The sequence below is a fragment of the Megachile rotundata genome, chromosome 16, assembly GCF_050947335.1.
Source record: "Megachile rotundata isolate GNS110a chromosome 16, iyMegRotu1, whole genome shotgun sequence".
NCBI classification, from domain to species: domain Eukaryota; kingdom Metazoa; phylum Arthropoda; class Insecta; order Hymenoptera; family Megachilidae; genus Megachile; species Megachile rotundata.
In genome coordinates, this window is record NC_134998.1 from 13,214,508 (window position 1) to 13,238,475 (window position 23,968).

The 23,968-nt window shown below is 45.4% G+C and overlaps 7 protein-coding genes across 16 annotated transcripts in view; 4 read left to right on the top strand and 3 right to left on the bottom strand.

Moving 5' to 3' along the window:
* On the bottom strand, positions 1-1,357 carry mRpS22 (mitochondrial ribosomal protein S22). Its single transcript, XM_003701187.3, has 3 exons — positions 1,218-1,357; positions 648-1,132; positions 1-579 (listed from the first exon to the last, which is right to left on the bottom strand). The coding sequence occupies exons 1-3, from the start codon at positions 1,306-1,308 to the stop codon at positions 100-102; spliced, it is 1,056 nt and encodes a 351-aa protein (XP_003701235.2). The 5' UTR covers positions 1,309-1,357; the 3' UTR covers positions 1-99.
* LOC100883165 (uncharacterized) overlaps positions 1-5,224 on the top strand; it is an 81,844-nt gene extending 76,620 nt beyond the window's left edge. Inside the window, exon 23 of one of the 2 annotated variants that reach the window (XM_076540808.1) lies at positions 5,086-5,224. In XM_076540808.1, coding sequence (XP_076396923.1) covers positions 5,086-5,091 — 6 coding nt within the window. In that variant the 3' untranslated portion in view covers positions 5,092-5,224. The remainder of the gene's footprint in view (positions 1-5,085) is intronic. The other variant, XM_076540806.1, reaches the window with a different exon arrangement.
* Positions 1,599-2,601, top strand: LOC100883389 (uncharacterized). Of its 2 annotated transcripts, none has more exons than XM_003701188.3 (4): positions 1,599-1,936; positions 2,016-2,151; positions 2,228-2,284; positions 2,352-2,601. In XM_003701188.3, the coding sequence occupies exons 1-4, from the start codon at positions 1,599-1,601 to the stop codon at positions 2,502-2,504; spliced, it is 684 nt and encodes a 227-aa protein (XP_003701236.1). In that variant the 3' UTR covers positions 2,505-2,601. The 2 variants fall into 2 exon arrangements, with proteins under 2 accessions (XP_003701236.1, XP_012135859.1); XM_012280469.2 differs by having other exon boundaries at positions 2,016-2,136.
* Positions 2,477-5,062, bottom strand: Arp8 (Actin-related protein 8). 3 transcript variants are annotated; one of them, XM_076540858.1, is made up of 8 exons: positions 4,904-5,062; positions 4,736-4,828; positions 4,493-4,660; positions 3,929-4,420; positions 3,372-3,863; positions 3,088-3,307; positions 2,891-3,019; positions 2,477-2,811 (listed from the first exon to the last, which is right to left on the bottom strand). In XM_076540858.1, the coding sequence occupies exons 2-8, from the start codon at positions 4,763-4,765 to the stop codon at positions 2,639-2,641; spliced, it is 1,704 nt and encodes a 567-aa protein (XP_076396973.1). In that variant the 5' UTR covers positions 4,766-4,828; positions 4,904-5,062; the 3' UTR covers positions 2,477-2,638. The 3 variants fall into 3 exon arrangements, with proteins under 3 accessions (XP_076396973.1, XP_003701142.1, XP_076396974.1); XM_003701094.3 differs by having other exon boundaries at positions 4,736-4,842; positions 4,904-5,061; XM_076540859.1 differs by lacking the exons at positions 4,736-4,828; positions 4,904-5,062 and having other exon boundaries at positions 3,929-4,423; positions 4,493-4,633.
* Positions 5,134-7,123, top strand: 128up (GTP-binding protein 128up). Its single transcript, XM_003701095.3, has 8 exons — positions 5,134-5,341; positions 5,414-5,579; positions 5,655-5,785; positions 5,872-6,111; positions 6,193-6,361; positions 6,432-6,561; positions 6,634-6,756; positions 6,836-7,123. Exons 1-8 carry the CDS (start codon positions 5,300-5,302, stop codon positions 6,936-6,938), a joined length of 1,104 nt encoding a protein of 367 aa, XP_003701143.1. The 5' UTR covers positions 5,134-5,299; the 3' UTR covers positions 6,939-7,123.
* Positions 6,635-23,968, bottom strand: part of dila (centrosomal protein dilatory) — a 59,957-nt gene continuing 42,623 nt past the window's right edge. The window contains exons 3-12 of one of the 3 annotated variants that reach the window (XM_076540848.1): positions 9,600-9,817; positions 9,446-9,542; positions 9,265-9,367; positions 8,758-9,205; positions 8,469-8,686; positions 8,243-8,402; positions 7,909-8,165; positions 7,677-7,848; positions 7,454-7,617; positions 6,635-7,384 (exon numbers count right to left, since the gene is read on the bottom strand). In XM_076540848.1, coding sequence (XP_076396963.1) covers positions 7,246-7,384; positions 7,454-7,617; positions 7,677-7,848; positions 7,909-8,165; positions 8,243-8,402; positions 8,469-8,686; positions 8,758-9,205; positions 9,265-9,367; positions 9,446-9,542; positions 9,600-9,817 — 1,976 coding nt within the window. In that variant the 3' untranslated portion in view covers positions 6,635-7,245. Of the gene's footprint in view, positions 7,385-7,453; positions 7,618-7,676; positions 7,849-7,908; positions 8,166-8,242; positions 8,403-8,468; positions 8,687-8,757; positions 9,206-9,264; positions 9,368-9,435; positions 9,543-9,599; positions 9,818-23,968 lie in introns of those variants that run through there. The other 2 variants (XM_076540850.1, XM_076540849.1) reach the window with 2 other exon arrangements.
* Positions 11,999-20,570, top strand: Drep2 (DNA fragmentation factor-related protein 2). Of its 4 annotated transcripts, none has more exons than XM_076540857.1 (5): positions 11,999-13,141; positions 14,805-14,901; positions 15,129-15,302; positions 15,794-16,152; positions 16,529-20,570. In XM_076540857.1, the coding sequence occupies exons 1-5, from the start codon at positions 13,130-13,132 to the stop codon at positions 17,438-17,440; spliced, it is 1,554 nt and encodes a 517-aa protein (XP_076396972.1). In that variant the 5' UTR covers positions 11,999-13,129; the 3' UTR covers positions 17,441-20,570. The 4 variants fall into 4 exon arrangements, with proteins under 4 accessions (XP_076396972.1, XP_076396971.1, XP_076396970.1 ...); XM_076540856.1 differs by having other exon boundaries at positions 12,007-13,141; positions 16,526-20,570; XM_076540855.1 differs by lacking the exon at positions 11,999-13,141 and adding an exon at positions 13,153-13,732.

A 23,968-nucleotide genomic window follows, 5' to 3' on the forward strand; every position in this document is an offset into this window, starting at 1 on the left:
GAAGTTGTAACGATTCATCGTCACGAATCATATATTTATTTGTTCGTAACAACATTTGTACCAAACGAGGAGGCAAAAAACAACTTCTCTCGACACGATTCACGTTTTCGGTTCATCCGTATTCTCGATCTGGCCGTGCGATTTCTTTATACCGTCTATCACTTTTTGTTTCTCTTCATACATTAACTCGTACTTGTCTAGAGCTTTCGTAATGCCGAATCGGTCTGCCGCATCCAATTCCGCGTAACGTCTAATGAGTTCTAAGTCGTTCCGCGTCGCTTCTTGGCCGGATCGTGCATCCGGATGAACGAGATGATACAGACGTATGAGTGCGGCGGCTTCCTCGATCTTCTCATTTTTTATCACGTCTTGCAACAGATCGTCGATTTTCTTTTCCCACGTTAGATAGAACACCATCGGACCGAAATGTCGTGTCGAACGCAAAGCGTCAAATTTTTTCCATTGATTCACCGTAGAGTACACCGTTTGCGTGATCTTTTGATAATCTGAATCATCCGGTTCGAACTGTAAACACGCCCTATCCAAAATGAACACGAATTCCTCCCTCTCCAGCAGATCCTGCAAACAGATATTTCAATTTAACGCGCGCGCTTCTATCAAACTTTTACAAAATTAAACTTTCTTACTTTGAAATATGGATCAGAAAACATTTTCGGAGTATGAATTTCTCTATCTTTAATGGGAAAGTAGACTTGATTCATTCGATGCCTTTCTTTGGTATTCGCGTGTCTCAATATACCGCTAGGCTCCCGCACCACTATCAATCGGTGTCTGTTGGTGCCTCCGAACGATATGTCGGTAAATACGATATTCGTGTCGGAGAAACCTTGTATACCAAAATCTTTGGATAATACTTGATTCGCGTCTACTCTCGGTTTAACCACGGGTGGCATTTGTAATCGTCCCCTCGCTTTCTTCTCCATCGCCGCTTGTGCTGCTTTCAACTCTTCGTCCGTCATGAACCTACATTCTGGCGTGCTAAACCTTACTCCCTCTTTACGAGGCGCAAACACCTTTTCGTAATCTATGCGAGTCAATATTACCAATAAGTCTTGTATCCGTTCGTCGAAAAAGATTGGTGCAGGATCTCTTTCGTTCGCTGTGCACGAATCTGTAGCAAAACATAACCTCCTAGCAAACAGAGTACTTTAATACGTTCACGATGAAACCGTTGAACGATCGACTATTACGCTTACCCAATGTCGGAGCTGTCGAAGAAAACTGACGATTCCATACCAATCTCTTATAAAGTTGTCGTAACAACGAACTCGATCTACTGGACATCATGATGATCGGTGTATAATAACTTAACCTCAATTATAGCAGACGTCAACTTGCCATCATACGCTGCATCAACTTGTGCCTTGTGCGCATGCGAACAATTCGATGTATACACCAATCATCATCTACAATCTCAAAATTAAATCCCGTTTTCAATGAAATCCCACAAATTGGTCGGACGTTCGTTTGAAAACGAGTTTGTGCACCATGCGTCTAGTTCCCGCGGTTTTTGTGCGCTTGTGGTTACGTGCTTTTCCTTAAAAAATCAACAGTTGTTGTCGAATTAATCGTATAAAATGGAATTCACGTTAGAGGATGCTCTTGAAAATCTAAAAGATACTCGAGCAGAACGACAGAAACAACTGGACGATTTAAAAGATTTGCTTTCGAACAACGAAGCAGTATCATTGGTCCATACTACCGGTCTCGAAGATATCAAAAATAAACAACATCAATTATATAATCATTTGCTACATCACGTATCTCTAGAAGAACCGAAGGATTATGCGATTCCGAAGACTCGTGATATACATGTCGAAGTTTTGGCAAACCTAGAAGCGGGAGTTCAAGATGCTCAAAAACTCTTAGACAAAATGAAAGCGCATCTTTCCGAAATCGAAGATGACATATCCTAGTTTGTAAAAAAACCAAATGCTTTCAAAACACTTTGTCGCGTCTCGCGATATAGTATCATTCGCTTATGTTTTTTACAGTTTGGAAAACAAAAAATTGGGTTTGGAGAAAATGAAAGATGCTTATTTAGGTGCAGCCAAAATGAAAGCCAAAACAACGTATGACAAAGAAAACGTTACGGCGAAACGTATTTTTAAGAGCGTAAGAAAAGATTTGGTACGACGAAAAAAAATATCGATTTACGAATGTTTTATCAAAACTGAATTAATCATAGTTATATTTCATTGTTTAGCACTCCTTGATAGAGTTTCTATTCCCAAAAGAACCGGAATTAAAAAATTATTTAGGAGTAAGTACCGCTCCGAAAATCATACAAAGTATTTCAGGCATAAAAATTATGCATATTAAATTTTTAGGATTTAGTACTGGGATATGTTAAAGGTGGCGACGACGTATACGTCGATGTTACATCCGAAGTTTTAGACTTTGTAAATTTCCTGATAGAAGCAGACATCGCAACGTATCATAGAAACGACAAAAGTAAAGTTAAGTTAACCGATATATTCTAGAATATGAATGCACAGTGTATGTATTTTACATTGTACACTCATATTTTCAACGATACTCGCGCAAACACTGATTAAAATAAAGTTTCACATTTAGTTATATCGGTTTGAGAAACGGTAAAATATTTTCCATAGCATCACCACATAAAGGGTGCTCTTTCTCTCAAGATTCTAACACCGTTTCGCTCCCATTCTTGCCGACCGATCCACAGTTCTTGAGCAGGTTCCAAACAGCTCAATATCGCGGCACCTTTCCACGCTGTCATGCCGGGATCCATTTCTTTAGGCTGAGTTATAATGTCGAGTTGTTCTATATCGTGCAAATAGAACGAACGTATTCAGAATCGAGAATCGTTCCTACAACGCGATTGTCGCGCAAACAAACATACCTGCTCGATACATGTAAGGGATTTGAAGGGAGATTCGATTATGCAACCACATCCCGATGCCTTGGAACTTCATGCCCGAACCAACTACGAGCACGCAACTGTACATCTTTCTTTTCAAATCTTCCGTAGCTGAAGAAAAGAATGCGTTCAAGCTATTTATCTAACACCTTACCACGAAGTCATTAAAATGTACATACGACAGCGATCGATGCTCTGAAGCACGGCATGATCGAGACCTAAAAGTTGTTGAGGTCCTACCACGAAATCACGCGGTGCATCTAAATCGCGATTAGATAGAGTAATCGGTGCCGAATCCACAGCATCTACGACCACTTCTTCTTCTCCTGGTGCCGTTGGCGCGGTTGCCTCCTCTGGCATTTCAGAAGTTTGTTCCAAATTCTCTTTCATGCCTCTTCTCTAAATTAACAGGAATCGATACTGACACAACTGTTAAAAGCCGACCTTCTGCTCTTTTACTTACACTCGTTTCCCGTAAATAGTTTTCATCGTGCGGATCTTCTGGATCTCCCGTCGATCTCTTTTGTATATGCACGTTATGCGTTCCAGTCACTTTGAACAACTCTGGTTGAAACAAACTCAAAGGCGCTACCAAACATTCGTCGCCTACTTGAAGAGTATACTTTTCTGTTTGTTGCTTCGGCTTTCTAACCACGAACGTTTTTTCTTGAGATCCGCACACGTTCAAATCAACGTGACAAAAGTCCTTCTTGAGCTGATTCAAAAGCAACGCGTCCAATTTGTTAGACGGATCGCATGATTTATACGGAAATGCACATTTCTGAAGTAACCAAAAGAACGTTTGCGTGATATCTCCTCCACCATAATCCATACGAACTCTTGTGTTCCTATGAGAAATTCCATCTTCCACGCAAGAAACCGACGTTTTTTGATCTCCCACGTCGACTACACACGCGTAACCCAGGCCCGCGCCAAACGTAGCTGCTACATGATCCTTCCAAGAAAAAAAATTGACAAATCAATTAATACATTTTGCTTCAAGATAATACCAATACTAACTTGTAGCAAAAAACATGCTCCAAATCCAATTTCGCAAAGCATTAAGGTTGTTAATTCCTTCAAATATTGTCTATTGTATATATCCGGTATTATAAGAACAGCTCTGTAATGCTTCAAATCTCTCAAAGGAATGTCCATTTTATCTGTTAGAACATATTCCCAAATAGTTTTTAAGTCGGCCATAACGGATCGTAAGCTACCGCCGGGACCTGAATGAACATTCAGCTCTCCTCTCCTGTATGGAAAATGAACATTAAAGTTATCATCCGGATTCAATGACAGTATGTCGTCGCCGACCACGACATCCTTGTCTGTTTTTATCCATTCCACACTACAAGGAGATGATATTTCTGGATTTGATCTGCGATTAAATGCTGCTATTTGTTGTGGAGGGGTAGCATATCTTCTCCTTCCATCGGATTGAAGACAAGATTGCAATGTGTGAGATACTTGAAGACGCGATTCTTCCATTGCTTGTGTCAACTCCTTTGTCTACTGAAACCGATTGTAAATAAAGTACCTTTATGAAAACATTAATTAAAAGGAGGAAAGAAAAAAATTTACTCGTGGTACAGCAGGTGGTAACAAACTATCCTTGTATTCCAATCCTCCTGGTAACCGTCTCCTTGCAACTGCATTCAAGATGGTGCAAGGATTTAAATCGGATGCTCTTCCCATCCTGAGGTACATTGACCCAGGATGGATTATAATGATGGTTTGAGCTTGAATTTGCTAAAATTAGAAAAATGTTAAAATTTATTGCGTATTTGGCACATTGCATCGATCATACAGAATTTCAGATATTACCTCTGCACATGATTCTTGAAATACTGGCATAATTACACTGCTTTGAGAAATATTTTAGCTTGAAAGGTTAAGTATTCGTTCCATCGATCAGATCTGCAATTGATGGACTAAATATATTTTATTGACCTGACAATGTTACTTGCCTCAATTTCATATATAAACACTTACTACTTTGTCATATAGAAAAATAATATCTGTTATATCGAATACATGGAATTATTTATATAAAAATACTTGAAGAGTTTTTACTGTCTTATGTTACTATATTTTAAAAAACAAACTTATAAAATATAAATTTCATTCTGTTCATTCGTATTGATTTGTTTGGAAGCAAAACTTCATTTTCTCAGATGTAATTTTCGAACACCTCGGTGACAGATGGCACTGGATCCAGCATTGTTAGCACCTGAACATGTGTGTATAACCTGTCAGCACGTGTAAGGACCACGTAGTGGAGTACATACAATAGATTTGTGATGGAAGAACACGAAAGGGCTTAAAAAATATATATATTTTAAGTATATCGAAGATTAAAGAAAATACGGTAGATTTTATTATATCACAATGAGCACAATATTGGAAAAGATTGCTTCGATCGAAGCCGAGGTAACCTCTTTTTCTGTTCTTGGCTTCTCTAATTTTATGAACAAGTTATTAAAAGATGAATTTTTTTAACAGATGGCTCGTACTCAAAAAAATAAAGCCACCTCAGGTCATTTAGGTTTACTAAAAGCTAAATTGGCCAAATTGAGACGAGAACTTATTACACCTAAAGGTGGTGGAGGTGGTGGTGAACAGGGTTTCGAAGTAGCCAAAACTGGTGATGCCAGAATAGGTTTTGTCGGTAGGTATCGAAATATAACGTTGAAAATATGTTTTTTTGGAGTATACATTTATTTTAATTCATTACAACTCATAGGTTTTCCTTCTGTGGGTAAATCTACATTGTTGAGTACGCTTGCTGGTGTATATTCTGAAGTGGCTGCTTACGAATTCACAACTCTTACAACTGTACCAGGTTGTATAAAATACAAAGGGGCAAAGATACAGGTTTTCATATCTGCTTAAATTCAGATAATGTGATAAAAGAATATATTATGTTTCTATCTTAGTAATCACCTTTATGTATATTATAGTTACTTGACCTTCCTGGTATTATCGAAGGTGCAAAAGATGGTAAAGGTCGCGGAAGACAAGTTATTGCAGTTGCTAGAACTTGTAGCTTAATTTTCATTGTTTTGGATGTACTGAAACCACTTGGACACAAGAGATTAATTGAACACGAATTAGAAGGTTTCGGATTGCGATTAAATAAACAGCCGCCGAATATTACTTTCCGTAAAAAAGATAAAGGAGGCATAAATTTCCAGACTACGGTAATTAATGATAAGAAGAAATAAAACGGAAAATTGTACTTGACTCCGTTCGTTTAACAATGTTTTGTACGTTATTTTCAGTGCGCACAATCGGAGCTTGACTTAGAAACAGTGAAGAGCATTTTGTCAGAGTACAGAATTCATAATGCCGACATCACTTTACGATACGACGCTACTTCCGACGATTTAATCGATGTCATTGAAGGCAATCGCGTCTACGTACCGTGTATTTATTTACTCAACAAAATAGGTAATCTCGACGATTTTGCAATGATATTTTTGACCAACGATTCATTACACTAATTCGATTTTATTTTCAGATCAAATCAGTATCGAGGAGCTCGATATTATTTATAAAATACCGCACTGTGTACCTATTTCTGCTCATCATAAATGGAACTTTGACGATTTGCTTGAAAAAATGTGGGAATACTTGCAGTTGGTTAGAATGTAAGTTACATGATCGAAAACTGATTTAAATTGCTAACAAATTGTTAGTAATTAATTCATTACGTGGTTTAGCTACACCAAACCTAAAGGCCAACTTCCGGATTATAATTCTCCGGTGGTGCTAAATCGCGAAAGGAGAACCGTGGAAGATTTTTGTAACAAACTTCATCGATCTATCGCAAAGGAATTCAAATAGTAAGTCACAGCTTTTACGGCATCTGTGACTATGTCTGTTTCTGATTTGTTAAACTTCTATGTACTTTGTTTTTTACAGCGCTCTTGTGTGGGGATCGTCCGTGAAACACCAGCCTCAGAAGGTAGGAAAAGATCACGTATTGTGCGACGAGGATGTTGTACAGATCGTGAAGAAGGTTTAATTTCATTAAAATTGCGGTACATAATCGTATTTTTAAATAGATGTATTTTCGCTTCTTACAAGATCATGTAATACTTTTATTTCGATGTAATATAAGGTATGGTGAAATTTAGAAAATGGACGTGTAAAAAGAAAGAAAAGTAATCACTTTGCCGTGTATTCGAGAAATATATGTTAGAAATCGTTGGAGATTAGTTTTTTTACCGAATAAATGTGCACAATACTATTAGATTGTACGTAATTTTTTCATTTTGTAAATGCAAATACTACAATGCAAGATATTCGTGCATAGAGGAAATACTCGTATTTCATACACTTTTTAGAATATATTCTCTCCGTTGTTGGTCCAACAATTTCTCTAAATGTTCGCATCGTAGTTTTGCATCGTTGAGCTCTTTGGTCAAATTTTTAATCGTTAAGACCTTTTGAGTCATTATTAATTTAATTCTAAAACAAAAAGATTATAAAATTAAACTGTCCATAATATAAAAAATATTATTAAGAGCGAAGATATACCTGCTGTGTAACTGAGCCATCGAGGCATCTCTGTTTGCACCGATACGAGTTATTTCTTGATAAAGCGATGCGATTTTCTCTTCTAGCTCTCTCTTCTCTCCTTCAATTTCTTGCCTAGCTAATTTTTTCGCGTGATCCTTTTCTACGTTCAGCTGCTTTATTACCTAAACATACAGGATTATTCGTCCCGTGGATTCAACTTAAAATTTTAAAAAAATCTTACTTCGTTCGCGGCATTCAACTCGAATACATATTGTTCTATCTTGCTCTCCGCTTGTTGCAGTTGAATTTCGACTTTGTCGAGTTTGTCTTTCGTCAGCGTTAACTTCTCCTTGCATAATCGTTCGCCGTCGATCGCAGTTTGCAAATTCGTTTCGTATTTATCCCTCAGACATCTAAAAGCGATAGAATTTCAAAAACTGGGGTAATTTGACGGTCAGTTAAGTGTACGCTACCTAAGTTTAGAATCGAAATTGTGTTGAAGAGTCAATTTGGCGTTTCGCGAATCTTTTTCCAAGCGTTCAATGGCAAGCTCGATTTGACGATCTCTCTCCTTATTACACTCGTCCCTTATTTTACTTTCGGTTTGCTCGATCCTTAGATTCTGTTGCCTCTTGTAATCCGCGAGCCAAGCCTGCCATTCCGTCTTCAACGACTCTTGAAGAATTTGTTTCTCGTTCGAGAGCCGCTCCTCGACAGCCTTTGTTTCTTGCTAAAAAATCGCCAGCCTCTTACAAGATCGATCGATTTAAAGACATTGTCAATGGAAGGTTGGAACGTTTATACTACTTGGTGTCGAAGTTGCATCCGCTGCAAAGCCGCTTCCTTTTCAACCTCGCATTTCGCTCGTTCATCGCTAAACTTTTCTTTCTCGAGCTGCAGTTCTTCCAACAGTTTCGTGCGTTGCAACTTAAATCGATTCTCCTGCTCTTCCAGCTGCTCCTTGTATCTGAATAAGCGCGAGAAACAATTTGATACCGCTGTCACGCGATAGAAATCGAAGTTCGTTTTCTACCTAGTCCATAAGATACTTTTCTCGTTGCTCAAGGTCTTTTCGTAGGTAGCGGTCAGTTCGGATCGCAGATGTTCCAGTTGCTGATTCGATCGACATATGGTCTGCAGTTCGAGGTCTCGTAGCTCCTTCGCGTGCGCGTTCTTCAGCTTCTGAATTTCCTCCGCGTGTTGGTTCATCACGTTGCGCAACTCGGCTTCCAAACCCTTCACCGTCATCTCCTTGAATCGTTACGCTATTTAGAATTGCCTGTTAGAGAGGATCAACAAGCTTCGAACGAAAAGAAAAGAACCTTGATCTTCGTCGTTCTAGCCTCTATCCACCGTTCCCGTTTGATCTTCTCGGCCGCTGCATAACGTTCCTTCGCTTTCTGCAATTCCACCGCGTGTCTATCGGCCGCAGCCTTCAGATCACGATGGGTCTTAGCCTCGATCTCCTTGATTCGTTGCGCCAGCGTGTTGCACTTTTCGGTCAAGTCACTCTTCTCCGAGATCAGTTGTTCGATAAACTTCTGATGCCTCTTTACGATTCCCTTATATTTCTCCTCCTGCTGCTGCAGCTTGGTCGCGCTGCTCCTTCTTTGGCCATCCAACTTCTCGCAGGCTAGCTTTCGTTCCGATCTCAGTTGTTCCTTCAATAACGATATAGTGGCGTTTTTCTCCTCGAGTTGTAACCGTGCAGTGGCTAGATCCTCCTCGAACGCGTAAGGAACACCTGCGTTTGCGTTAGGCGTCTCCAGACTGCAACAAGCGACATTATGATCTCGTTATCCAACACACGATGGGACACAGACTCTTACCCGTCGTAACTGAGGCACGTCAAAGGCTGCGGGTCTCCGAGCACCTCCCGGAGCATCGTCGCGTTCACTTCGGGCACATCGGCTTTCGTTTGGTTTACAGAACCTGCAAGAAACAACTTGTAACGAGAAAAGCTTGCGACAATATTTGTCATGTACGAAGAACAAAATTACTGAGAGGTACCATCCTCTTCGAGCTTCGTCAAGAAGGACATTATATCGTCGTAAGTTGTTCCGTTTGCGACACGCTTCTCATCGGAGTCGTCCTTTTCCGCTTCTAGCTGTAAGATTAAAAAGTATGACTATGAAACGGACGCGATCGAGCAAAGTTATGCTACCTGAAGACGATGATCGACGTCCGGGAACTCGTCGACGATGTTCTTTTCCAGATCGTTGATCATGTTGCAGAGCTGTTCGAACGAGCACGAGGTGGAATCTACGAAATTCTGATTGCAGTCTGCTTTTTCCGCTTGAATCGTATCTTTGTCGATTTGTTTAAGTTTAAATCCCGCATCTTGCACCACGTTGGATCCACTTGGAGGTGGCTTGCCGCGTGCTTGTGGGTGTTTAATATTAATCATGAACGAACGAGAAAGGGGCACGACGCCGTAAGCGAAGAGGATTGTGCTGAAACTTTCATAGTTTTTCGCTCGTTATGTTTCGACGCATTTACGGTCTCCAGGACAACACCAAGGTAACGTATTTACAAAATAAGCAACGATGCTCCATCGTGAGTAATAAACACGACTAAAAACGACAAGGCAACACGGTTCCAGAGCTGTAATTAACATCGTTCTAACGTTATACGTACATATACAACATCATTTTTAATAATTTATGTTTTTTTTTTAATATTTTTAAAGTACTTCGATAGCTGTGGCCTCGCATGGTCTTCAAAGTTCGAATTTACGCGCGCTTGTTTCGAAAATGGTACCGCTAATGTCACTAGCGCTGGAGCTCGAAAAGAAAAATGCGATTTTTGTGGAAATTAAGGATTTTTTCGAAGTTTCGCCACGTGTGAAATGTTTTTTTTGTGGCTAGGGAACAATAATAATACGATTTTGAGCTGCTGAATGCATTAATAAAGAAAATAAAAAAAATAGCCGATTCATGGACCAAAAAATTGCCAGCCACCTAGCGGTGAAAGTTGGAACTAACGAAATAGAAAATTGCGATTTTCTCGAAAACTAGGCACTTTTTCGAAATTCTGACAAGTACAAAATGCTTGTAATTCCTCAAGGAACCCATATAAATCGATTTTAAGTCGCTGAGAGCGTTATTAAAAAAGTTTAAAAAAATAGCATTTTATGGACCAAAAAATTGCCAGCCACCTAGCGGTGAAAGTTGGAACTAACGAAACAGAAAATTGCGATTTTCTCGAAAACTAGGCACTTTTTCGAAATTCTAACAAGTACAAAATGCTTATAATTCCTCGAGGAACCCATATAAATCGATTTTAAGTCGCTGAGAGCGTTATTAAAGAAGTTTTAAAAAATAGCATTTTATGGACCTCAAAAATGGTAGCCACCTAGCGGTGAAAGTTGGAACTAACGAAATTGAAAATTGCGATTTTCTCGAAAACTAGGCACTTTTTCGAAATTCTGACAAGTACAAAATGCTTGTAATTCCTCAAGGAACCCATACAAATCGATTTTAAGTCGCTGGAAGCCTTAATAAAGAAAATGAAAAAAATAGCATTTTATGGACCTAAAAAACCTCAGCCATCTAGCGGTGAAAAGTGGAACTAATCGAACAAAATTTTAAATAGGATAGCTTTATAAAACATGGAATTTTTCAACTAAATAGACATTATACGACTGAATGATACATTCAGAACGCATTACAAATGTCCTGCAAGCGTTATAAGCGCGAGAAAATGATTTTTTTTGCAAAAATTGTACTCGATATTTAGTTCCAATTAGTTCCGCCGTTCACCGCTAGATGGCTGATGTTTTTTAGGTCCATAAAATGCTATTTTTTTCATTTTCTTTATTATGGCTTCCAGCGACTTAAAATCGATTTGTATGGGTTCCTTGAGGAATTACAAGCATTTTGTACTTGTTAGAATTTCGAGAAAATGCCTAGTTTTCGAGAAAATCGCAATTTTCTATTTCGTTAGTTCCAACTTTCGCCGCTAGGTGGCTGGCAGTTTTTTGGTCCATGAATCGGCTATTTTTTTTATTTCCTTTATTAAAGCATCCAGTGTCTTCATATCGTATTATTATTGTTTCTTACGCATAGCAGAGCATTTCACATATCGCAGATGTCTAGGAAAGTCTGTAATTTTTGAGAAAAATGCATTTTTCTTTTCGCGTAGTTTAGATCGCTTTAGCGGTACGATTGCCGGAAAAGCGCGCGCGAATTTGAATTTGAAAAAGCGTACGTAAGAACGAGGCGTTTGAAACGCTTCCAAATCATCGATATATTTTATTTCCACATTAAAGACACGACATTTAACAGATTGACGATACTTTGAAGCTACGTTTCTGTATATTTAACGTCGTTGAAGTTATCGCGGCTTAATCGGTCGTAGGTAGAGTATTATTTTTGACGATACAAGCATGCGGCGGACTGATTTCTGCTTCGCTATCGCTGTAGCGTGTTCGAAAGTATAAAATTACATCGTTCAAGATCGGTATACGTTCGTTAATATTTAGTCGCTTGTCGAGAGGAGGTTCAGCAGCAGTCCTGGACGCGCTCGGCGGCGAATCGAACGCGCTTCGGAGGGTGGGTTTGGTCGGAAGGGAAGAAGAATCGACGGAGCAGGGGTAAATCAGATCGGTGGCTTTACCGAGGAGGGTCGCTAGAGGGTCTTGAGCAAAGGGTTCGGTGTCGGGTTGCGGGCAGCACCGTCTGGGAGGAAGTCGGGAACTCTGGAAGCGGATAACCAGTGCGAAGATCGTGGCCCGTACGAGGAGGCAGTGGTCGTCAGTCGGAAGAGAGAGACGCGCGTGGGGCGAGGTTGTTGCGGGCGAACTCTCGTCGGGAGAAGGAGAGGCCGAGGGCGAGGGTGAGGGCTCGGGCGAGGGTGAGGGCGAGGGTGTCCGTACGTACACCGAGAGAGAATCGATCTAAAACTAGGAGTCGCCGCAGTAACCGCTGGGAGGAAGCCACTGTTACAATTTGCCCCCATATGCGCTAGTGAAATCTTAGATCGGGTAATTGTACGGCGAGAGCGGAGCTAGAATGAGGTGTTCTCGCGAGGTGGTCGCTCGCGTTCGGCCCGCGCGTTGATACGAGCTCGCGCGAATCACCACGCCGACACGGGCCTGATACGGTGCGGAAATCCGGAGAACGACTCGGAAACGGAGAAACGGGGGAGAGAAAGGGAAGGAGAGCGAGAGGGAGAGAGAGAGAGCGAGAGAGGGAGAGAAAGTGAAAGATAAAGAGAGGCGGATCAAGATAGATCGAGGGGTAGAAAGGGTGGGCGAGGGAGAAAGAGAGAAAAAGAGAGAGGCACGGTGTCGCATCGCGAGGCGTTTCGGTGACCGGTCCACGAGAGGATCGCGAGAGGATCGCGAGAGGATCGCGAGAGAAGCGAATCGAGGAGGAGGAGGAAGCGGCTCGGAAACGAAAGAAGAGACTCGCGGAAGCGAGAGAAACGGGGAGAAACGGAGAGAAACGGGCCAACGAACAGAAAGAGAGGGAGAAGGAGGGGGAGAGGCAGAGATAGAGAGAGGGAGAGAGAGAGAGAGCGTGAGAGAGAGAGAGAGAGAGAGGGAGCGAGAGAGCGCGCGAGCAAGGGTGGGCGGACAGTAGCGCACGAGAGCATCCCGTCGCCGCGATAATGCGACGTGCAGCTTCTTTACTGGTTCCTTCTGAATAAGTGCTTGCTGGGACGGTCCCTTACCTGCAGGGATATGACGTAATGGCAAGAGAGGTACGCATTCTTTGCTTTCTTATTCCCGAACGCGTCCGTCCGTTCGCGAGCTCGTCGAATCGGTTGTCCCGAAACGCACCGACCGCCCCTGCCCCTGGCGCGATCTTCCTTTTCCGTCCTTTCCCGATATTTCGCGTTTCTCCGTACCCGTTGTTCGGCGCGTTCATCGTTCGCTCGAGCAGCAACCCTTACACCGGGAGTCGTGTCGGTTTGCCCGCGAGTGCAGCATCGATGTCGGAACGCCGTGTCGGTCGCATCCGCGACGCGTATTCACGCGTACGCACGCACGGATTCGCGCTCGAAAGTGCCGCATACGCTTCTCGAAGAGCATCTCGTTTCGTTCGGAGGTTCGTCGTTCGTCCCGGAGTCGAGGTACTCGCGAGGGAGGCCGCGGTGTCGCGGTTTCGCCAACCCCCTTTTTAGGTTATGCGTTCAATCCGAGCGGGGAATCCTTCGGGATTCGGTGGAAGCTCGAATCGGGTGCCGAACGATCGGCGGATTCGCGGCATCGTTTACCCGGATCGGCCTCTCTGTTGGAAGCTGCATCGGAAGCGCGATCCCGTCCCGTTGCGGGACGAGAAACGCCGAACGGTAAAAGACGCGTATCGTCTCGCTGCCGGATCAAACTCTGTTTCTACCCTCCGTTTCTTTCTTTCCTCCTCTCGTTCCTTCGCTTATCTCCTCCCAACCCTCCAACTTTAGTCTTTGATTCTCCGTCTTTACGTTTTTCCTGTTTTTTGATCGGTTACCCGAAAATGATTGAATCAGGTCAGTGTTTTCGACCATAAGTTGCGCCTGCGTCTGCGCCCCGTTCGCTTTGCGCCTCCCTGTCGAAAACTAGGGACAACCCAAACATAATATTCCTCTTTGCCTCGCATTATTCTAATATCGTTTGCGAGTCCCCGTAGCCCGATCCAGAGACCCCTTAACCCCGATAATCGAGTAATCGTTGCCCTCTCCGGCTGGCGCAGCGAACGCTACGGATACCATCGCGCAGCTTCTTCGGTGTTTAGCGGGATCCGATTCCTTCCAAGAATTCCTGCTCCTCTCCGACGCGACGAGATGCCGAGATTTTTCAAAGCGATCCGCGATCTCCCGAGCGCGTCTTTCGATCGCGCACGCTGTCGGACTCGGGATACTGTTTTTGGTCCTGTACGTCCTACTTTTACGCGTTCCTCTATTACCTCGGCAAGGAATAACGAAAGCGCGAAGAAAAAAAACCGAGCTGGCCCGAGAGACCGGTGCAAGGATGTATGGATGTTCGATAATAATTTCTCGGCGGAGGCGCGCGCGATAGGCTTTGTTTATAGTCTGTTCTACTTAGTTATCGCGCATAAAACACGTAGGGTAAATTACTTTCCCGTTGACCCGGCACGGACACTCCACTTAACATCTAGGCGATAAGCATTTTCCACGGTAACTCGAAGGTTTTACCATTTTATTTACACGCAATTACGTCTCGTTCGAAACTGTTGTCCGCGCTCCACCGTTCCTTCCTCTCGGAATTTTCGTTCGTTATCCCGAATCCCTTCGACCGAGCTCCGAAACATTTTCCCGAATAACCGTAGGTAGGCGAAGGAAACGTAAGTAGATTAAGTCGTAGAGTAGCGGCCGCGCGAAGGGACGCGACGACGAGAAATTGCATCGTTTCATTTTTGTGCAGGAGTTACGGAGCAAGAGACCTTTTAAGATATGGGACAGCTGGCGTAACGTAAGAAAGGGACTGGTCGTTAGCAATTTCGAGGAACTGATACACCGGGGTAAGAAACGTGCCCTCCGAAATCGCAGTCGACGGTAACGATATCCTTCTTTCTTTTTTTTATAAGCGGAACATTTATTCGCATCGAGTAGAATCGGGACGGTATCGCATCGTCGACCGTACGGAGCGTTTCGAGTTCGTAGAAGAATTCGGCGTAATTCGAGGCTCGAACTCGACTCGCTCGATTTTCCGACGAACTTTTCTGATCGCGCGTATTTTTCTCCGCAGGCAAAGAGAAATTGGGCGTGCCACAGAACGAGAATGTGTCTCTAGTGTTGGAATCGGACGGCACTCAGGTCGAGGACGGCGAATACTTCAAGACCCTAGCGAACAACACGATCCTGCTGTTGCTGCGGCATGGTGAACGTTGGTTTCCAACGGGGGTCGACATCATACGCGCCGGTATCTATCTAGCGCTTCGAGCGGATTGGCCTGCTCCAGAAATTAGTAGTCGGTAGCGGAACGATAGCGAGAGTAGAAAAATAGGTGGAGCTTCGCGAGGGAATGTAGGCAAATCGGATGAGCGAAACGAATCGCGTCGATTCGACGAGAGAAACGTCCTCGCGTGACGTCTCGTTCAAGGACGACGACGCTGTCGAGATATTTTTACGACGAGAAAACGAGAGTACCTTGGACTCGTTGCGAATCGACGCGAATCGTTTGTCGCGCGCGAGCTTAACGCGGAAATTATAGGTCAAAGGTGTCTAAAGGCGACAAAGGCGACGCGTCGATCAAATATTTACGACATCGATATCGGGCGTCGAGCGACGACGATAGGCTGTTAGCGGATTCGTGAAGAGACAGATTCGTTTCCGCGAGAAACGACCTAACGAGTAGAGTAGGCAAACGCATGGGCGGACACCGCGAGTAATCGATGCGTTCACCGTTTGCAGCGATTTCAGCCATTCCGAAAATAGTTTGCGAGACGATTCACGCCCTGGAGCTGCACGATGAAACGCCGTCGTGGAAAATCATGGACAATAAGGGACGGGTCACGGTGGTGCTGCACTGGGACCAGCGTTCGTCCGCGTCGTCGCAGGTGCAGCAACAGCAGAAGGTGCCAGACGCGCAGAGCTCCAAGTATTCGCCGACAAAGAAAACCGATCTGAGCGGTAGCCAGAGGCCGTCGCTGGTCATTCAGACTAGTCTGGACAAGCTGAACTACGGACCGAAATCGGGACACCTGGCGGGCGAGATCGGTCCCAGTCGCTACGCCAGCCCCCAAATCACTGTGATAAATCATGACGACATGGTACGAAAGCGTTCGCTCCTTCCTTTTTCTCTCGTTTTTCCGTTTATTTCTTTCACTTTCGTTTCCGCGTATTTTCTTTATCTTCGTTCCGTTCGCTTTCGTTGCTCTTTCGTTCCGTTACCGTTTATACTTTCAACTTCTTTTCACTCTGTAGCAACGATTCACGCGAGGTTTCCGGGTAACGAGTCGATTTCGATGGCGCAGGAGACACCGAGCGCCACTGTCAGGTCCAGTGGAGATCCGAGACGCCGTTAAGGTGGCACGATTCGAGCCCGGAAGCCTCGAACGAAGCATCGCGTTCGTAGTAGCCTCGAAACCCTCGAATCCTCGATCTAGACACAATCGTTTAAAACCGGTCGCGTGGTAACGACAGCAGCAGCAGCCGCCGCAGCCGCACGGAATCCCGGCCAGGCTGGTGAAGCAGGGTACCAACTCGTTCGACGGCACGACCATTCATATCCACACGCCCGAGTGTTCGAATCACATTCATCAACCGGTGGCGAGGAACGGGAGCCCGGTGAACGGAGCCGACGGCGGCCCGAGCGGGGAATGCGACTTCCATTGCTGCGCCCTGCACGAGGAGGGTCGTAGGATCGCGGTGCACAAATCGGTGGCTACTTCGCCGATTCAGGACGCGCAACATCAACAGTATCAGCAACAGCACCATCATCCGCATCAGTCGCAGCAGCAGCAGCAACAACAGCAGCAGCAGCAGCAACAGCAACAGCCGCAGCAACAGCAGCAGACTCAGACCTCGTCGCCTCAGCCGCCGTCCTCGTTGTCGGACGGGACGAAACGAGCGGGTCTGAGCAAGGGTCACGTGCGATTCTGCGACACCGCGGACGAGGAGTCGAGCTCGCGAGTCGCCGGCAACTCGACCGCCGGTTTTCATCTGCATCATCATCACAATCATAATCAGGAGCACGACAGCTCCGAGTCCGAGACCGAGAACACGATCATGGAGGACGAGATCGTGACCTCGGAGAAATTTTTACTGCTCATCGATCAGCTCACGGTAGATCAGAAACACCTAAGCATCAAGGACATCGGCATCATCCTCGAACGGCTCAGCTCCAAGATCCTCGACGTGGAACGGCTCGATCGCGAGAGCGAGAGCGAGGAGTGTTACAACTGGACGATCAAGGCGATCATCCGGGGAGACGTGTTGCGGGAGCTAGGGGTCATCTACAACGGGAACTTCTACGCCATCTCGGAGCATCCCGGTTACAAGGAGGAGTCCGAAGAGAATAACGAGGATAACGAGGAGGAGGAGGAGGATAGACTTTAATACGATGCTGTTTTACTAGATAGATAGTTAGATAGATAGATAGATAGACAGATTATATACCTATTAATGGTTATTATTAATATAGTATGTATCGAGCTGCGCGGGGAGGGAGGGGGGCTTCGAGACGATTCGCGAACGAACGGAGAAAGGGGTCGAAGGGGGCCGACAGAGCAGGGGACGGGAAGATTCGAGGGGACGTTCCAGTTCCGGCGGCGACGGGGATATCGGGAAAGGTCGGGAAGACGGTAAACGAGCGGTGAAACGTGATTTTTTTTCAAAATGTTTTCATAATAAAACGAAAGAACGCATCATAATAAAAGCCAAAAAAAAAAAAACAACAAATCATACGATACCTTAACTTAGTTCTAAAGACGGTTGTTGAAATATGTACTTATTAAATAGTATGTATACTTGTAGGAAACGTTTTTGGGATTACGGACATTGATTCCGTAACCGTCCACGACACTGCCCTATCTAAAACAAACAAAAAAAAAAGAGAAATGAGAAACAGAGAGAACGAGAGCGAACGAGAGAGAGAGAGAGAGAGAGCGATAGAGAGCGCGAGAGAGAGAAAAACGAAGAGGAGCGATCGTCGTTCGCGCCGTTCCGCTCGCGATCCCGTCGCGTTCTCGTGCCTCGAACCGATCGAACTCGTCTCGCGAGATCTCCAAGAGAAAATCGGAAGGATGTCGATCGGTTCCGACGAGGCATCGAGCGCGAGATCGCCAACTGCCAAAACGTCGTTCCTGACGAAGCTGCGCGCACGGCGCCGGAGACGACAACCTCTCTGGAGAACAGGAAGACGATCGCGAGAGACGTCGGAGTCGGGCATTCCTTCGTTACCGAAAGGATTCTCGTTTTCCTTTTTAAAACGCCGTGGCGCGTGTACCGTTTCTTCCAAGAAATCCTAGGGGATAAATCAAGGATCGAGGCCCGTTCGAACGGTGGTAATTCGGAGCAAAAAGCAAAGAAAAGGTTGTTGTTCCTCGCCGATCCGTAAACAGAAGAATCATGTAATCCGATTGCCCGACTCTCGCTGTACGACGCGCGCGTACGTACGTGCTCGCGTACGTACGCGCAGGTACGGTGGAGAGCGAATTACGGAGGACCTCATTCAGGATTTAACGTTAGCGGATACGCTACGATAAGTGATACCGATACATAAGAGAAATTAGCCGCGCCGCGAACTAAATATCCGGCGTACTCCGTGAAACTTTGCAATTTTAATATATTTCTATTGTAAGTATATTTGACACCGCGAACGTGAGATCACGACGACAACTATTCGATTAACGTCGTACGTAGGGATAACGTCGTGCAAAACAAAACCACACTTTATACATAACGTATAAAATATACATATAAAACGTATACATATAAATATATACAGAAATTATCGCTCCGTAGAGAGGACTCGGTGCTCGAGACGAGAATCAACGTGGCGAAAAGAAAGAAAATAGGATAAAAGGAACGCGCGTCGCGCGAAAGAACAACGGTTCGACGCGATTCGATTCGTTTCGTTTCGTTTGCTTTCGCGATCGAAAGCCGTTTCGTTACGGACGCGTATACCTCTCGTTTTATCGTCGATTTTTCCTCGCGCGTTACGTTTCTCGCGTGGATTAGGGAGAACTCGACCGTACGAGGAGAACGGAACGGAAGACGAGCGCCTCTGCGTATCCTGCGATCCGTACGAGTACGAATGCGTGCACGACCGACACCGGTTAAATTCGAGAGAGCGAAAGAGAGAGAGAGAGATAGTTTTCTTCTCGTACCGACCGATGTTCTTCCTTCTTTTTCTTCTTTTTTTACCGATTTCACGAAACGGACCGCGTTGCCCGTGTAATTTTACGAATTTAACGCGACACGGTATCTTCCGCCGCAGAGACGTTCACACACCTTCGTTTCGTATCGTAGTGCCACTTTAAATACCGATCGGTAACCGAACGAATAATTCAAAGCGACTAAACGAACGGATTAAATAAACGAACGAAACAAAGATGAAACACTAACCAGAATAATGAATAAATAATAAATCCTGATACTATTACTAATAACGATAACGAAAGAAAAAAGGAAAAAAAAATGAAAAATAAAAAGGAATAAAAAGGATTGTTATAAGTTGTAACTGTTGTTTTTGGTACGCGCAGATACGCACCTCATCGACGATAAGTATGGCCTCCGATGTTCGTTCGCGTAGCCTTTTTCCCAAAATCCTGTAACGCGACACGAGACGCGTTCTGGTCTCCTCTTTGTCCGATCAAAGAACGCGAAACGGCGAACAACGGATCGAAATCGTTTCTCGAGCCGTCGATGTTTCGACTCGCGACCGCTCCTCGAGACAAAGAGAGTACCGAGACACAGAATCAGTAACCTCGCATTACGATTACCTCTGTGTATCCGCGTGGCCGCGCTACGGAGGAAACTAACCGGAGACAAATAGAGAAAGAGAAAGAATGTGTAAGTAAGCGTGAAAGAGCGAGAGGGAGAGTCGGCGTCTCTTGTTGCGTAGCGTGTTTAAATCTCGTCGATCATTGCACCGATCGGTCGATCGATGCGAAAGATTCGCGCGTGACGGGCTGGGAAAAAACGAAAGGGCGGGGGTGGGATTAGGAAAATAGCGAAGAACGAGTCTTCCGTCGCGCGATCAGTGCCGAGTTTGCGCGTATCGGGCCGCGCGAACGCCGAATACGCGACAGATACGATGCGTAAAGGGCAAAGGGGGAATTAATCACGATCCGCGATCCTACCGTGCACTGTCGAAACGAAACATAAAACGATGTAGCGCGTGTTAAGGTTTTTTAAGCATTACGAACGATGTACTGACTTTTTTAACGACGTTTTATCACGTTACGGAGTACTACATATAAATATATACATACGTACCGAAGAAATATAAACAATTATATAAATACAAACATAAATAAATATATATATATATACACACACACACACATACGTAAACGCGAGCGTGCGCACGCACGCGTACACACACACACACACACGGAACACGCGTACACCGCAAAACGTATTAATGATAAACACAAGTGTCAGCGAGCGAGTGTCCAAATCAGTTTGACGAATGATGCGCCAACGAGCAAGAATGTAAATAATAAAGAATCATATACATGCATACAGGAGAGATATGTTCACGAAGAAAACCCACGTTCAACAGGACAGGGAGAACGTTTCGCACTGATCCCTGTTCGTTCCCATACGCGTTCCAGAGATTTGCAACGTCGGCGATATCGGTACGAAATCTCGACGACTACGATCGCGATTGCTTCTCGAAATAAAACCGCTAAAGCTATTCCGGGCTAGGAATAAGCTGTATTTACCGTGTGTAAGAAAGAAGAACGCTATGTAGGCCTTTTCGTTCTCGCTTCCGACGATTCTATAGCGCGATCGTAAATTTCCGCGAACGCATTTTCTCCAACAATTTTCAAACGTTTCATCGAATGGAACGTAATCGAAGAAACGCGGTCAGTGGTTTCATCGGACTGAAACGTTTTTCTTTTTTTTTTTCTTTTTAATACGGAACGCGAGTCTCAAAGGAAGATTGATATTTGGTTCGTATTGTCCGTTCTTATCTTCCCGAGAGCAATTTTCCCGCGTCTTTAATCACGTTGGACGAAGAACAGATTAAGAAAACGACTCGTGGCTCTTAACTCTGCGGCAGCTACGCGCGGTTACGATGCGCTAAAAGTTGTTATTAGAAAGCTGACAAACTCGACCATCTTTTCCGTCCGCCGTCGAGCAAGTCGCGAGAAGGATATTTTTATCCGGTCTCCTTAGCGGCCGTAAATACGGAAAGCAAAAGGTATAATCTCGCAACAGGCGGGGTATTGATCCAAGCTGTTCCGCGACAACGTTCTTCCTGTTTCATCGAGCTCGTCGTTCGGTTCGCCTTCGCGTCGCGTCCATCGCGTTTCACGCGTTTTTCGAGGATGACTCGACCGAGGTTCGGGGACCTTGCAAGGATAAGGGGCTCGAGCCGGGTGAAAAGGGACGGCATCCGACACGAAAGGATTGCCGGACATTCTAGGAGACGGCGTCGAGACGGGGCAATTTTTCTTCGGATAAATGGTTGTTCCGCGGCAGGGTCGCGACACGCCGGGAACGCGGTGCGCAGCCTCGAATCGGCGAAATGTATTTTAATTACGGAACGATTCGGTGGAGTAGGTTCGCGATGCGAGCGAATTTGTGACGTCAGCGATGCGCGCGGTAAGCATCGATCGTTCGATACGGCTTTCGTGGAAAATCCTCCGTTTTCGCTCGTTCTCGGAAAGGCGAAGAGCAGTTTCGTCGAGAAGGAGATCCGCGCGGCGATAGTTCGAAGTCTGGCGATCGCGTATTCGAGTCTCGCTCGTCGCTTCGAGTCGCGTTAATTAACGACGTTACGAAATTCCTTCCGTCGAGCGTCTTCTTACGCCTCTCGGCGGAAACTACGCCTCGGCCCGCCTCGTCGAACAGAAGCGGCGTTAACGTTGGTAATCGGAAATTATAACTCGAGCGTAAAATAGCATTTACGCGTCCCCTAACTGACGTAGCTATTACCGCGATGGTAATTATAACGCGACGTAAGAGTCGCGTCGGTGACGGCCTCGGTGACGGCGTCGGCGACGCCGAGGAAAGGCTAAAGGTTCGATTTGATCGACGGGCCAACCACGCCGGTCGAGGAACCTTTTGACCCGTGGCCGGTATCGAGAGAAAAACTTTCTTCCCCTTTGACTGGCGTCCGTGCAGCTGGCCAAAAGTTTCTTTCCTTTGTAAAACGAGAAACTTTTTCCTCGTCGTTGTTCGTTCGAGGAACGCGGCCTTCTCGCGAATCGAATTTCATCGAGCGTCGACGAGTCCGCATCGATACGCGAACGTTGGGACATTTAGCGAATTTTGCGGTCGATTAGTCGCTCACGGAGGAAACGTTAAAGCGATTTGCGGTCGTGGCGAAATTCCGTTGGCCCTGAACTCGGCCGAGAGAGAACCCTTTTGGAGCGACCACTAGTCGGGGACGGGTCGTTTTTAGTCCTGGCGGAGTTTGTCGGGAACGGCTTTATTACAGGCACGCGCTCCCCTACTACTAAACCGATTCCACCCTTTAACCAAACTCGTCGGCACGCGTTGATAAACACGAATTTGCCGTGACGGGGAACGACGAATCTCGGTGTCGGTAAACTTTGTCTCGGTTTCGAGCAAGTTGGTCCGGTAGCGTCCCCGCCGCCCGATCGTCGACGATTTCATCATCGGGTGCGAACGAGTTCGCGCCCCACGAACAGGGGAAAAACGATCGCGGAACGGGAAGTCGTAGCTACCCCTGGACATTTGTTTACTCCGTTAATTCCCAAATTGCTGATAAATAAACGGGTCGTGACAGCGACAAAGGGGGTAACTCGAGACGTCAATATTTGTTTCTGGTTCGATGTAGCAGAGATAAGAGGAGAGGAGAGGAGAGGAGAGGAGAGGAGCGGAGAAGAGAGAGGATAGCAACACGGAAGGGCGAACACGAACACGGTAGAACGCAGACGTCGACTCGACGAGTCTTAATAATTTACGAGGGAAACCGTCGACGATCTGATAATCCGCCGTCAGTCATTTTCAGAAAACTTAGCCTCGAAGGTGTGTCCCTTCCATCTACGCTCTCGAGAAAGCCGGCCCGACTAAGAAGCGCCGGTTATCTCGCTGAATCGCGCACGTACACCACTTTCGAGCAAATTGATTGCAGCCTAAGATTTTAGCCGGGCGAAACGAGCCCATTATCGTCCACGAGAAAGTGGCTGGATAAGGCTCAACTACGGCTTCTCTACTCTTTCCCGCTTCTAGCGAGATCCACCGCTCGCTCGTTGCGTCGCTCGCGCTATCCGACCGAACACGCTCGAATTCCATCAATATTTATTACGCGCACTCGAGATAATTCGAGTACGACTTAACCGTGCTAGGTCCTTTATCCGGATCAACGAAACGAACTTCTCGAGTTCTCGAACGAGCGCGATCTTCGGCGCGGAACGATCCGAGCGAAGAAGATTCGCGGAGAAAAATAAGGGAATAAAAGTCGAGAATGACGAGTATCGAAACGGAAGGAAAAACAGAACCGGAAAAGCGAGTTCGCGCGACCGACCGTAAAGTCCGTCGAAACGGGCGACGAGTTTGGCGCAGCTGGCTAATAATGCCGTTTATTTTTGCGCGACGCGACGCGTCCCGTCGACCTATCGATACGCGAAGCTTGGCCCTGTCGCCCCCGCCGCTCTTCCTTTCCCGTCTCTCCGTTTATTCGTCCGAAAAAAGTTAATCGTCGAAAGTTGTCGGTGAATTTCGCGTGGATGCAGCGCGAGAGAACAAATAAAGGAAATGGCGCGGAACAGATGACGAAGTACCGGGAAGATTCGGCGAAACTTTCCGCGCTGGCACGGAATAAGGAAGGAGAAAAGAGAGCGCGCTGACCGTCGCGTCGCGAAGTTACGCGGTCTTCGAAATAACGAGCGCGGTCGCGATTTATCGCGTTCGCCGGCACGCGTCGCGTTCAAACTTCTCTCC